General features: G+C 39.1%; 1 protein-coding gene across 4 annotated transcripts in view; it reads left to right on the forward strand.

Annotated features, from left to right (window-relative positions):
• LOC127951780 (protein sidekick-1) overlaps positions 1-12,738 on the forward strand; it is a 285,662-nt gene that overhangs the window by 208,431 nt on the left and 64,493 nt on the right. For all 4 annotated transcript variants that reach the window (XM_052549813.1, XM_052549814.1, XM_052549816.1 and 1 more), the window contains exons 12-15: positions 3,602-3,704; positions 3,970-4,143; positions 7,591-7,727; positions 10,081-10,228. In XM_052549813.1, coding sequence (XP_052405773.1) covers positions 3,602-3,704; positions 3,970-4,143; positions 7,591-7,727; positions 10,081-10,228 — 562 coding nt within the window. The remainder of the gene's footprint in view (positions 1-3,601; positions 3,705-3,969; positions 4,144-7,590; positions 7,728-10,080; positions 10,229-12,738) is intronic.

Below are 12,738 nucleotides of genomic sequence, written 5' to 3' on the forward strand. Positions count from 1 at the left end.
GTAATTTTTGATTAGTAATATGCATAGCTAAGGACTTCATTTGGACAACTTAAAGGCGATTTTCTCAATATTTTTTTTTATTTATTTTTTGCACCCCAGATTTCAAATAGTTGTATTATTTTTCTGTGGCAGAAACAAGCTTCCATATGTAGCTATGCAGCTTCCATAAGTTGATCGGTCTGTGCAAGAAACTGAACAGTATTTATATAGTTTTTTACCTCTGATGCACTGCAATGCCTTGAACTGTCTGAACTGTATGAGTGCCTCCTCAAAACCTAGCCGCAACCTCCCACTCTCTCTTGTGAAGCCAGCAAGGAAGTCACTAAAACTGTAATTCATCGACTAGTCACTTGAGGCTGGCTGCAAAAGAGAGTCAATCCCATAGACTCCCCATGTTAAAATGCTTTACAGCCTGGTTCAAAAAATTATTTTGGTCTAAATAGATAATTTTGCCCGTCATGACAACTGTGAGGAGGGTGAATTTTTTTATAATTCATCTGTTGAAATTATATTAAGCCTTAAAGTTCTGCATAATTAAGGGCGTGGCCACTTGAGTGACAGGTGGATTGCCGCTGCTGACACTGCTGTCAAGCTAGGTGGGTGTGGCTTCAGCAACTAGCTCCCGCCTTTTTGCCCATTTTAGCAGGATTTAATTTGCTTTTGTGTATTTTTTATTTTTATTTTTATGTTTTAGCCGTGATTCCCATCCACTTACATTATAAGTGTGTGTTCACACCAAACGCGAATAGAGCGTCTGGCGCGAATGATTTCAATGTTAAGTCAATGCAAAGGCGCGTTTACGCTCGTCTGGAGGTCTCACGGCGCGAATGAGACATTTCGCGCGGCGCGGAACACGCAAGTTCACCTCATTCACCTGTCTAGTTCGCGTGAATTGAGCGTCTGGCACGATACGCGCATTACGCGTGAATGGTGCTTTTGTGTATTTATGTGTGACGCGAGTTTCGAGTCTGCCGCCCAGAGATGTATAAAGTACTAGAGACCCACACTTGAGTAAAAGTACAAGTGCTCTATCAAAAAAGTGACTTGAGTAGAAGTTGAAGTGCTCTTTAAGCACCACACTTAAGTAGAAGTACTAAAGTATTCAACATTTTTTGTACTTAAGTATTGCAAGTAGTCTATTTTAAAATGTACTACTCAAGTACTGAAAGTAAAAGTAGAAGTATTGTGTTATGTAGCTATTAAAGAAAGTAGTCAAAAGTTTGAACATATTGTTTTTATTATTTCAAATGATTAACCTAAAGGACAATCACAATTCCTTTGACTGTAACTTCTTGTAAACAAAAAACGCTTACTAGGGTTAGTTAGCCCAATTTGCAAAATGATGTCATTAATAACTTACCCTCATGTTGTTTCAAACCAGTAAGACATCAGAGGGTCATTTAGAATTTTTTGAAGCATCGAAAATACATTTTGGTCCAAAAATAGCAAAAACTACGACTTTATTCAGCATTGTCTTCTCTTCCGTGTCTGTTGTAAGACAGTTAAAAACAAAGCAGTTTGTGATATCTGGTTCGCGAACGAATCATTCGATGTAACCGGATCTCTTTGAAACCAGTCCACCAAATCGAACAATATGCATTAATCCACAGATTAATTAAGCTGTTAACTTGTTTAATGTGTCTGACACTCCCTCTGAGTTAAAACAAACCAATATCCCGGATTAATTCATTGACTCAAACAGTACACTAACTGAACTGCTGTGAAGAGAGAACTGAAGATGAACACCGAGCCGAGCCAGAAAATGACTCGTTCACGAGTCAAGAACCGTTTCTGTCAGACGCGTCCGATTCGTGAATCGAGGAGCTGATGATACTGCGCATGTGTGATTTAGCGTGAAGCAAACCGACACACGTCTGGACCGAACTGATTCTTTTGGTGACTGATTCTGAACTGATTCTGTTAATGTTATGAGCCCAGGTGCAGTCAGTGCCAATGACGCCATTGCATCGAGCGCAAAAGAATCGGTGAACTGTTTTCTTCAACTGGTTTATTGAATCAAACTGTCAGAAAGAACTAACGTTACTGGTCATCCGAGAACCAATGCAACCGGTTCTTGACTCGTGAACGAGTCATTATCTGGCTCGGCTCGGTGTTCATTTCTCTCTTCACAGCAGTTCAGTCAACACGCGCAGTCTTCTTAATCGCTTGATTCGCTCAATGATGTGGCAGCTTCATCAAATCTGCCATCTACAGTTCTGGTAGTGGTTTGTAATGGAATGATTCGTAACATTATTATAATTGTAACGAGTAACGATGCAGCACATGAAAAAAATATCGGAGTAAAAGTATTAAACTCAGCAAAAATATGTACCGAAGTAAAAGTGGAAGTAGGAGAAAAAAATAATACTCTAGTAAAGTACAGATACCGCCTTTTAGTACTTAAGTACAGTAGTGAAGTAGTTCTACTTCGTTACTATACATCTCTGCTGCCGCCCGACTTGAAAAATTTGAACTTTGGCGTCAATTTGTGCCGCGTTAACCAATCAGGAGCCTGCTCAGGAGTCACTCATTCAACATGGAGGAACAACTGATGTTGTCAGTGAGCAGTCAACAGGAGCTTTATGACACAAGTATCACACACAAGTTCATATAAGACCTTGCTTGGAAGAATGTGTTGTAAATACACATTTAACTTTTGAGTCACGTACACGTTTATCGACCCGCGGCCTTCCCGCTGTTTTTTACAACTATTTTCCCCCTAATATAGCCTTCAGCTACTTTTCGCTAACAAGATAATGCGTTTATTCAGAGGACGTGTGCAGGAAAAATGGAAAAGACCCGAGTGCTCGATCAACATCAGCCATCTTGCAAACAGACAACCACTAGCACTTGCCCCTCCCACAAGAAACTTTTGCTTTCTACGCGCGTATATTTCCCTCTAGATGTGCGAATACCTTCAAAATGTTCAAGCGGCAAGCTACACGTGAATTTGGCACTCTATTCGCGCTTGGTGTAAACACAGCATAAGACTGATAGACTACAATGGTTTAAGTTAAAAAATCTAATTTTGCATTCTACTGAAGAAACAAAGTAACCTACGTCTTGGATGCCATGGGGGTAAGCAGATAAACATAAACGTTTCATTTTAATGTGAACTATCCCTTTAACTGTGAGTTTAAACATGCTAATTGTCTTTAATACATCACATTAAACATGATCTGACAATCAGTTTCATAAATGAAGAGTACATATATATCATATAATTTTATTTCAGATGAACAGGAAAAATAATGTGACTAACTGACCACCATTTATTCAGCAGAAATGTGCGGTTCTGGTCTATACAAAAGCGAAACTCACATCAAACTTCCTTTTCTAAATAAATAAAGTCAGAGCAGAGACTGATAAGCTGTTCCGTGAAAATAGCTTTTTAGCACAGATTCGCAAGGTGATATCTACAGCATCCAGACTTATTATTACACACCGATCAGAGCATGTAAAGTCCTGGCATTGTCTCAGCGGGAAGGAAATTCACTCGGCTGTTGACGTGTGAAAAGGCTGTTAAACAGTGAAGCGTAGCTGTTTGGTTCTTGGAAATGTTGAACTAGTGCAGAATTAACAGTGTTGTGTTTGCTCCAAGGTCGCACGTCCATATCCAGGCCTCCCATGGACAGACGTGTCATTAAGGGGACCACGGCCATTTTGGAGTGCGGTGCCACCCACGACCCGCGCGTGGCAGTGAGGTGGGTGATGACAAACTGCTTCCTCCTCTCTTCTCAACATCAGAGCCCAGGGCTCCACGCTCGGTTTGATTGTAATGTTAATTCAGAGTGTCAGCCCACAGGCCTTGAAGTTGATTCAAAGCGCGATCCGTAGTGCTGTACAGTTAATTCGGCGCTAATATGCTGGATATCAGCGTAATGAGCCAGTGCTGTTTCCTGTGCTCCCCCTGTGTCAGTTTGACTGTGATAGAGTTCTCTTCTGCTCCTCGTCTCCTTCACTTGGCAGGTACGTGTGGAAAAAGGATGAGGAGTTAGTGAGCCAGACCAGAGGGGGGCGTATCAGCCTGCAGGAGGGCTCCTTGCACATCAGTCAAACCTGGTCCGGGGACATCGGGGACTATACCTGTGACGTCATCTCTCAGGCCGGCAACGACTCCAAGGCGGCCCGTCTGGAGGTCATGTGAGTGACTTAGCTTCCCTTCATCTCCGAGCATTAGGCTGACTAATGCGCTGTGCTGATGGATGTGTGTCACCTTCCAGATGCGTATTGTGCGTCATTTTTCACAAGCCGGCTTTGAAGTGTGAGGACGGAACTGAAGAGCGAAAAATATGACGGCTCTCAAAAACCTCTAACCCTAAGTATTCAACTTTGTCATGTAGCTCATCCCACGCCGTTTCTGCTATAGACATGAATAATAAATTCAATCGTGAGGCTTGTCGAGGATAGGTGTAATATGATTTCCACCCGGTGGACAATAGAACAGACTAAAAAAACACATATTTAGGTGGTCCTACATAATCCACCCACAAATTAAAATTTTCATCTTTTTTTTCAAGGATTGCTCAATTTTTTTACTTGCCCTGCCAACGTTTTCTCTGGCCCTGCCACAAAAAATATACAAATAAATGAAAATAGTTGTTGCAGTCATTGTTTTTGACTCATGTTTTCTTTCTATTCTAATAAATAAGCTTATATGACACAGACGTTTAAGATACCAGTTTTTACAATTCATCATGATTCCTCTTTTGATACCACATCAAAAACTACTAACAAATATAAAGCTCAAACAGTATTAAAGAGAAGTGAAATGTCTAATGAACAAAGATACAAATTAAACAGTGCTTTAGGTTTGTAGTTGTTTTAAGTGTTCAAGTACAGAAAATTAATAATCAGCTTTAAAATAGCATTGCATTTTTTTCACTGTATAAATTAAATATAATCACTGTTAAAGCTACCAAAGTTGTTTGTTCCGTCAAGAGCGGTGAGTGATTTTTCTTTTCTTTTTTTTCTTTTTTATTAACATTAAGACAGCTGTCGGTTTATTAGGCACAGTCACTTTAAAGGGTTAGTTCAGCCAAAAAAGAAAATTATGTCATTAATGTCTCACCCTCATGTCGTTCCAAACCAGTAAGACCTCCGTTAATTTTCGGAACACAGTTTAAGATATTTTAGATTTAGTCCAAGAGCTAAATCTAATAGAAAATTCTAACTGACCCTCTGATGTCACATGGACTGCTTTGATGATGTTTTTCTTACCTTTCTGGACATGGACAGTATACCGTACACACAGCTTCAATGGAGGGACTGAGAGCTCTCTAAAAACTAAATCTAAAATATCTTAAACTGTGTCCCGAAGATTAATGACATAATTTTCATTTTTGGCTGAACTAACCCTTTAAGACCCCATGCATGGATGCAATATACTGATGCACAGCCGATTTCTTTCTCAACTGTTTACATTTACTTTAGACATAGCAAACTGTTTTCGAAGATTCTCAACAACAAGATGGTATTTTGACATATGTTATGTATTAGTCCGTTCAAGCACAAGAGAAGCGAAAAGAAAGTCAGTTAATTGTTCAAGCGTTGCCTGAGACATGGGTGTATGTGCACACTGTGCACACAGAACACACTGAATGGAGCTTTGCGTTTAGTGTGCTGTTATATGCTGTTATACAAAAAGCTCCCTTTAACTTTGCACATGATCCTTTTTCTCTATATCTTTCTTCCTGGTTCTCTATGATCACCCACTGCAGCATCTGCATACACTGTCTGAGTGGATTGCTGCTCTCAGCAGGAGCGTGTTGACTGACCTTTCCTCAGTAACCTTTTTCAGCATAACCTTTCCATCTGGATTCCAACTGCTTATACGCAATTTTCATGTTCATCAGCGGCCCGCTAATTGCAACTTTTAAAAGCGTTTATTTAATCAAGAGAAGTTTTTCCTCTGTTCTTTGCCTCGAAACCCTGACTTTCAAATCCTAGTTTTTAAAGTAGCTAGGTTTGCTAGTATTAAGGAGTGCTTTTTTTAACTGTCCTTCTAGAAAAAAAAAAATGTCCTGGCCGTCTCCTAAAGAGCTTTTGACCTTTTGACCAGTCTCTGAGTGGGTAGATTTCTTCATCCCGGCTATTTGAAACTCTATTTCTGATCCGTGTCTGCCAGTCGAATCCTTAAACCCGGAATAAAAGCCAAATCTTGGCAGCGTAAACATTTTAACACCTAAAGCCTTTGCTTATGACTCTGTATCACAATATGATGAGGGAATAAAATCCCCTCAGAAGCTCTCCAGAAATAAACCGCTGGAAGACGGCAGTAACCAGCGGGTGTGTGTACTTTATGCAGATTTCATGAGGCTAATGTTGTGTGGAACTAAGACTCATTATGTGTTTGTGGGTTTTCTGGCTCCTCATTAAGCTGGAGAAGATGCCATGGTGGTATCAGATGGTTGTGTGGAATCGGGCAAGTTATCAGGAGGACTTTCCCCAGTGGCTGAAGTCACCCATGCGTTGTATTTTTCGCCCTTCAGCGATCATAGCCCACGCCATTATAACTAAACACTGATGATCCAACGATCTGAGCAAATCATTAGTCCTGAGGTCTCTTTCATATTTGTTCTGCCAGTGTAGTCTATTATTGCAATGTTAAAAATGCAAAAAGTGTATCATATTGTATGTGTCTTGTTTTCGAATAATACCTGTGAAGGATGATAACTTAATGGACAAACATACACTTACATGAAAGGCAAGACTTCACCCAAAAAGACTTGTTTTAGAGAATGTTTTTTTAATTCTTTATTTTATCTTATTAGAGATAATTTCTAGAGATATTTTATTCATTATAGTGAAATCACTGCTTTTTAACATTTTGAGGACATCGTCTTGTTAAAACCATGTGAAAAAGTGTATATTTTTTTACACCTGTAGAAACGGCATAATCTTAGGCAGAAGGAACACAGAAAAGTGATGAAATCTTAAGCATTGCCGGTTCTCTCCATGGACTCAATTTGGAGGAGAAAACAAACTTTCCAAGCGCGACTGTTGGTGCTCGGTGCCTGGTCTCAGCAGGAAGCCTATCCTCCCCAGAAATAATTAATAAAGTAATCAATGAGATTTAGAAAAAGTGAGTGTGAAGAAGAACATCAAGACAAACACAAATGGATGCCTGCCTTCGACTGGCTGTGAGATTCGGGCTGAATTTGGAGTCTTTCTGAACATGGAGGGCCGGTGTTAATGCTATAATGCTATCCTAATGTAAGGGTAGGTTTAGGGTTGAGGTAGGTCTACACGTTAGTAAAGCCTTTAAGTCACATTAAAATCATCTGTTTTAATGGGAGGTAGCAAAATCAGACAGGGTAGCACAAATTGTCAGGAAACCGACAATAGTAGATCTGAAAATGGGCCAAGGAGGCTTACTGGGAGAGACAGTCCCATCATCAACAGACTCAAACCACAAGGAACGCCTGGTAGCACTTCTGTAATACCCTGTGCTTGATTTCCATCTAGTTTAGTGGCCCCAAAATGACGACACTTTCTATATAGAGCCTATATGCTAGCTTTGTTTATGTAGCACTTATGTGAGAAGTGTGAAGCAGCCCTTATTTGATGTTTGCTGTCTTCTGTCCTCAGAGAGCTGCCACACTCGCCTCGAAACCTACAGGCCAGCCTGAACGCCAACGACAGCCGCAGCGTGGATCTGTCCTGGATGAGACCCTTCGATGGAAACAGCCCCCTTCTGCATTATGTGGTGGAGCTTTCAGAGAACAGTAAGATAAACCAAGGGTTATTTACTGTAAAGGAATATATAAGAAAAGAAAATTGTATATGATTGTGAATCATATACAAGCATTGGGCCAAAATACAAAGATACAAGACTATAATATATATAGGTGCTGTTAAAAATAAGCTCTGATTTGGAAAATATGAAAGGGATTTTTGTTTCCGGAGCCCCACTGATGCACTCTTCAGTGGCAGAAGTAGTATGAGTAGTATGCAAATGTGGTATTCTGAATTCAGCTCCTTGTATCCAATAAAAATCACCTTGACACCACTTGATTAAAAGACATTTGTGTCAAAAGGATCTCAGAAAGGTACTATAGCTCTGAAATCAAATCATTTTAAGAGTGAATAAGATGTCCAAATACTTCTTGGGATCACTGTAAAACCATTTGCTCAGTGGCACAATTTTTAAGTGAATCCCACTCCGAACCGGCAGTGCCTCATTCACATCTACCCATGATGCATCTGAATGTTCAGGCAGTCCAGAGCAAGCACGCAGCTGCTACAGTGCATGCTACATACAGTATGAGAGTTGATCTCAGCTAGTGTCAACCAGTGGTGTAAAAGCCAGTGGTATTACAGAACCAAGAAAAAAAACCACCCAAGTAGATTGATATTGCAGGGCTGGAAGAGGACAGTGAGGAATGTGTTGGAGTGGAGGTGAAGATTACTGGTGCAGGGTGTAATATGGCCAGGAAGTCCCATTAGAAACACCTTTCGGATAAATTGAGAAAAACCTGCTCTCTCTCTCTGACTAAAATGTTTTGACCTCAAAAACACTGGTTTCAGGTGCAATCTGTAATTTTCCTCCTCATTAAGAAGATCTGACACATAACGCAATGAGTAGTACTTACAGTATGTTTTGAATCAGGAGATGTTTATTCAAGAAAGGATGGTTTTAATTTCTTTTGATCTAAACGTCATCTCATTGCAAATGCTGTTTGGAGTCTGTTGTATAATTTCTGAAGCTACATGGGCTAGTCATTAAGGGTCATTAAGTACTAATGGCCGTCTGAATGCTGTGAGGAGTCCAGACTCAAGCATGTTATGCAATTACGAGTAGACGAGTCATTTGTGTAAAAAATATCTTGACAAGTATCATGTGAATGTGCTTGATTATGCAAATTGTGTAATTTTATATATGCCACCATGTGTCCTTAGAAGCCAGAATACAAGGTTTGATAACACTTTTATCAATAACATTTCCAGAAATGATTTCACTTAACAGATCTTTAGTTAAAGGGGACTTTATCATGGAAAAGGCTTACTTTTTGTAAGAGTGATTCATTGCACATGCAGACTGATTAGTCTATCACATAAGAGCTCATTTACATATAGAAGTCTTTAGTACAATAGCAGTAAAGACCTGTTTAAATCTAAGGGTCAGTGAAGAGACTGGTTAATTTTTTTTTTGTGTGTGTGTGTGTGTGTGGGGGGGGGGTTATAAATATTGACTAATTATTATAGGTGAGAAGAAATGAAATATCTAATAAATATATGAGCAATATCACACAAGTAGCCATGTGAAATAGCTAAATATCGGTATGTCTATGATTCAGTCGATTCGGCCAAAGGCCTCAATCAAGGAACATTGAGTTACTACATTAAAAGCTCACTGTATTAAGTAGAGTATTATGAGAGAGATGGCCTGAGTGTGATTACCTGCATCTTTATTAACAAACCTCCTATTTGAAGTCTAAACAAGTACATTCTCACTTAAAAAAAAAAAAAAAAACTACATTCCATGACACAAAAAATTTATAAAATTATTGTGTATTTGGTAGACCACCATGACACTTGCTATAAGAAATGCTGCAAGCGGAGTGATACTCTGTTATCACTTGAATATCACACTCCTCTCAGCCAATCAGATTCGAGAACTAGAAAGAACTTTTGTATTAATAAAAATATATAATATGAGATACGTTAACACTCATAATCCGGATCAGTAATTTTTTTTTTTTTTTTTGAGAATTTGTTTTAGCAAAGCTGCATTAAACCGATAAAAAGTTATATTACAGACATTTATATTGTTTGAAGGATCATGTGACGCTAATGAGTAATGATGCTGAAAATTTCGCTTTGCTATCACAAGAACACATTACATTTTAAAACACATTCAAAAGCATTTATTTCACATTTTTATAATATTTTACAATATTGTTTGTACTCTATTTTTGATCGAGACTTCAGAAACATTTCAGAAAATCCTACCGAACCCTAACATTTGAACAGTAGTGTAAATCAATATAATACCATTATAATAGATACATAAATAAATGATGTCCGTTGTAATTTTTTTTAATAGTTAGAAATGTTCTGCTTCTCTTTGTATACCAGATTCTCCCTGGAGAGTGTATTTGCCTGATGTGGACCCCACGGTGACTGGAGCCATGGTGAAGGGCCTGACTCCGGCCCGCTCGTACCAGTTCAGAGTTTGCGCGGTCAATCAGGTGGGCAAGGGACAGTACAGCACCGAAACCAACAGGTTTGTCAACAGCTGCTTATTCTCATGTTGTCCGCCCATCATCGCAAGATTCAGTTTTTTACACTTAAGCTTGGTCAGCAATAGGCTTATTATGTCCCATCACACTATGGTCTGCTGCTGCCCATCAGTTTAAGTGTGTGTTCTGTCACTCCTCCACCCACAGTTCTCAGTATGTCCTGCTGCGGCTGAAATCACAACACCGTAGGTTTTCTTTCTCAGGTCGTGAGTGGCAGGCCTCTACTCTCACCTCGCGGTCTAATCAGACCCCCATAGCAGCGTGCTTTCGCAGGCTTGCAGCTGTGGGCGGCAGACGTCTCTTTACCAGCAGCTCCTCAGAGTTTTATCTGCTCCTGACGTGGCAAAACATGCCATTTCTGTTCCAGGTGAAAAGAAGGTGGTGTTGTCTCTCGCCCGCAACTGCAATGTCTCACTTTAAAATTAATCGCTTTTATTTAGCTGAGTGTTGGGGATGGTTTTTCAGAGATATACAGCTGCTTAAACCTCTTCCTCCTCAATGCTGATTTAGCTGAAAGCTGCAGTATACAGGTGGGTGAGAGCAACAAAAAGTTGAAAAGACTTTTCAATTTCAGTGGAACGATCAAGGTAACTATGCATCTGGCATTGCAGCAGAAAAAGACGTTTCTTTTACACTTGTGTGAATAATGAAAGCGTTCTAGTAAATGCAAAGGGCTGTTAATGAGCAAGCGATTTAAAGGAAACCGTGCAATCAGCGTGAGTCAGTCAGGTACGTAGAGCGGTAATATCATCTCTCTGCAGACTTCACATCTATTTTCTCCCACCGCTGATATCTGGCTTTTCTCAGCACCTGCTCTTCCAAAATAGTGCTATCGTGTTGTGTTGTGTGCCTATCCAGGAAAAGTGAATATTGAAATTGAACTTTTTGACTTTTGAGCCCACTCTATAAATGTAACATTTGTTAGTTTGTCTTTGAAAAATATTCATGTCATTAGGTTAATGTGGAGCCCAGTCTGACGAGAGAACACATTAAACTTTAAAGACCTGCAGTAGGTTCTTAACTCTTGTTTAACCTCAATTAATGCTTAACTGTTTCAGACGTGCTCACATTACACATTTAAGGGCTTTATTTGGAAAATTATATTCAAGTGCAGGAAGCTAAAAGCAATTCATAACCTACCATTTTAATATCATATCATCATGAGTAGTTTGAGCACGACTGCTCATTGTTGTTGCCTTTTTTTTTTTTTTTTGCATCAACGCCAGTTTTACAATCATTATTGTTTTATTTTAAACATTTTAGAAGTTATTTAGGTTATTTTTCGAAGGAGAAAATGTGATTTCATGACTGCATACATTACTCACTATGTAAAAACAAAACCAAAATTCTGCATTCAGTTGCTTCCAATTATACTTTCAAATTTAAATTCACTGCAAACGTGATGTTTCGAAGGGAATGCTCATTGCTCACAGATGTTTCAGTTAAGTACCTGTATTAACTGAGCTTTGCTTGTTTGTGCTTTACAATCCTAGTCATTTGCATGTTGATGTCAGGCAGACCAGAGAAGTTGCATGAAGTCTCTTGCTTAACTATAAAAAACTAGTTCAGAAACAGTATGTGTTAAGATAACAGAAAGCAAAATCTCTAAATCATAAGCCTTATGTGGAGGACAAATGACTCTGTTTTAGAGCATAGATGCTTCCTGAGGGACAGAGTTAAAACAGAAAGTGGTGCTTGAAGGGCCCCATCAATCTTCTCTAGCATGCATGTCTCCTTGCTGTGACAGACATCTGTCCATTTTGGGCTTATTAAGCAGAAGAACTAGAGCTGACAAGCCCATAGAAACAGAGAAGTGCAGCTCTCTCATAATGAGCCATCACCTTCCCAAACCATGTCCTATTTATCTGCCTTTTTGGGGGCAGAGCTTGGCAAAATGCAATGCATCTAATAATCTAAATAAGCTTTTTCCAGTATAAAGAACATTTTTGTACAATGAAAGGTTTCCATGCAAGTTAAATTTTCTTCAATGAACCATCAATTCCAATGAAGAATTATTATTTTTAAGAGTAAAAGCCTCAATTGAGATAATTAATAGGGTATGGTAAGTTGAAGACCAACTGTTGCTTTGTGGTTATGGAAAAAAAAAACTATATTTTTCCCAGAAATTTAATTATGACATTGTTGTCCAATTGTAAGATATAGTCAAGTATAGGCCAGAATTACCCTTTTAAAAGGTGAGTGTTGAGGCGCAGACAATTGATTGGTTTTAAAATGAGCAACATTTCATGCAGGTTTAATTTCATGTTAGAAAGTGGTTTATCTAATAGTTCTCAGAAAAAAATAAAAATAAATAATTCCTCTAATGCTTGAAAACAGGTCATAGGACAACAAAGTTTACTGCATTCGTGACAGCATTAGGCACTTTCCCTGTGTTGTTCATGTTTAGAAGCAGATGCTTAATAGCTGGTGGCACAGTGCAAGTGTGTAAAACAAATGTGTAGATACAGCATGGCTATGGCAAAAAAAAGCTCTG

This window comes from Carassius gibelio, chromosome B3, assembly GCF_023724105.1.
Source record: "Carassius gibelio isolate Cgi1373 ecotype wild population from Czech Republic chromosome B3, carGib1.2-hapl.c, whole genome shotgun sequence".
Classification (NCBI taxonomy): Eukaryota; Metazoa; Chordata; class Actinopteri; order Cypriniformes; family Cyprinidae; genus Carassius; species Carassius gibelio.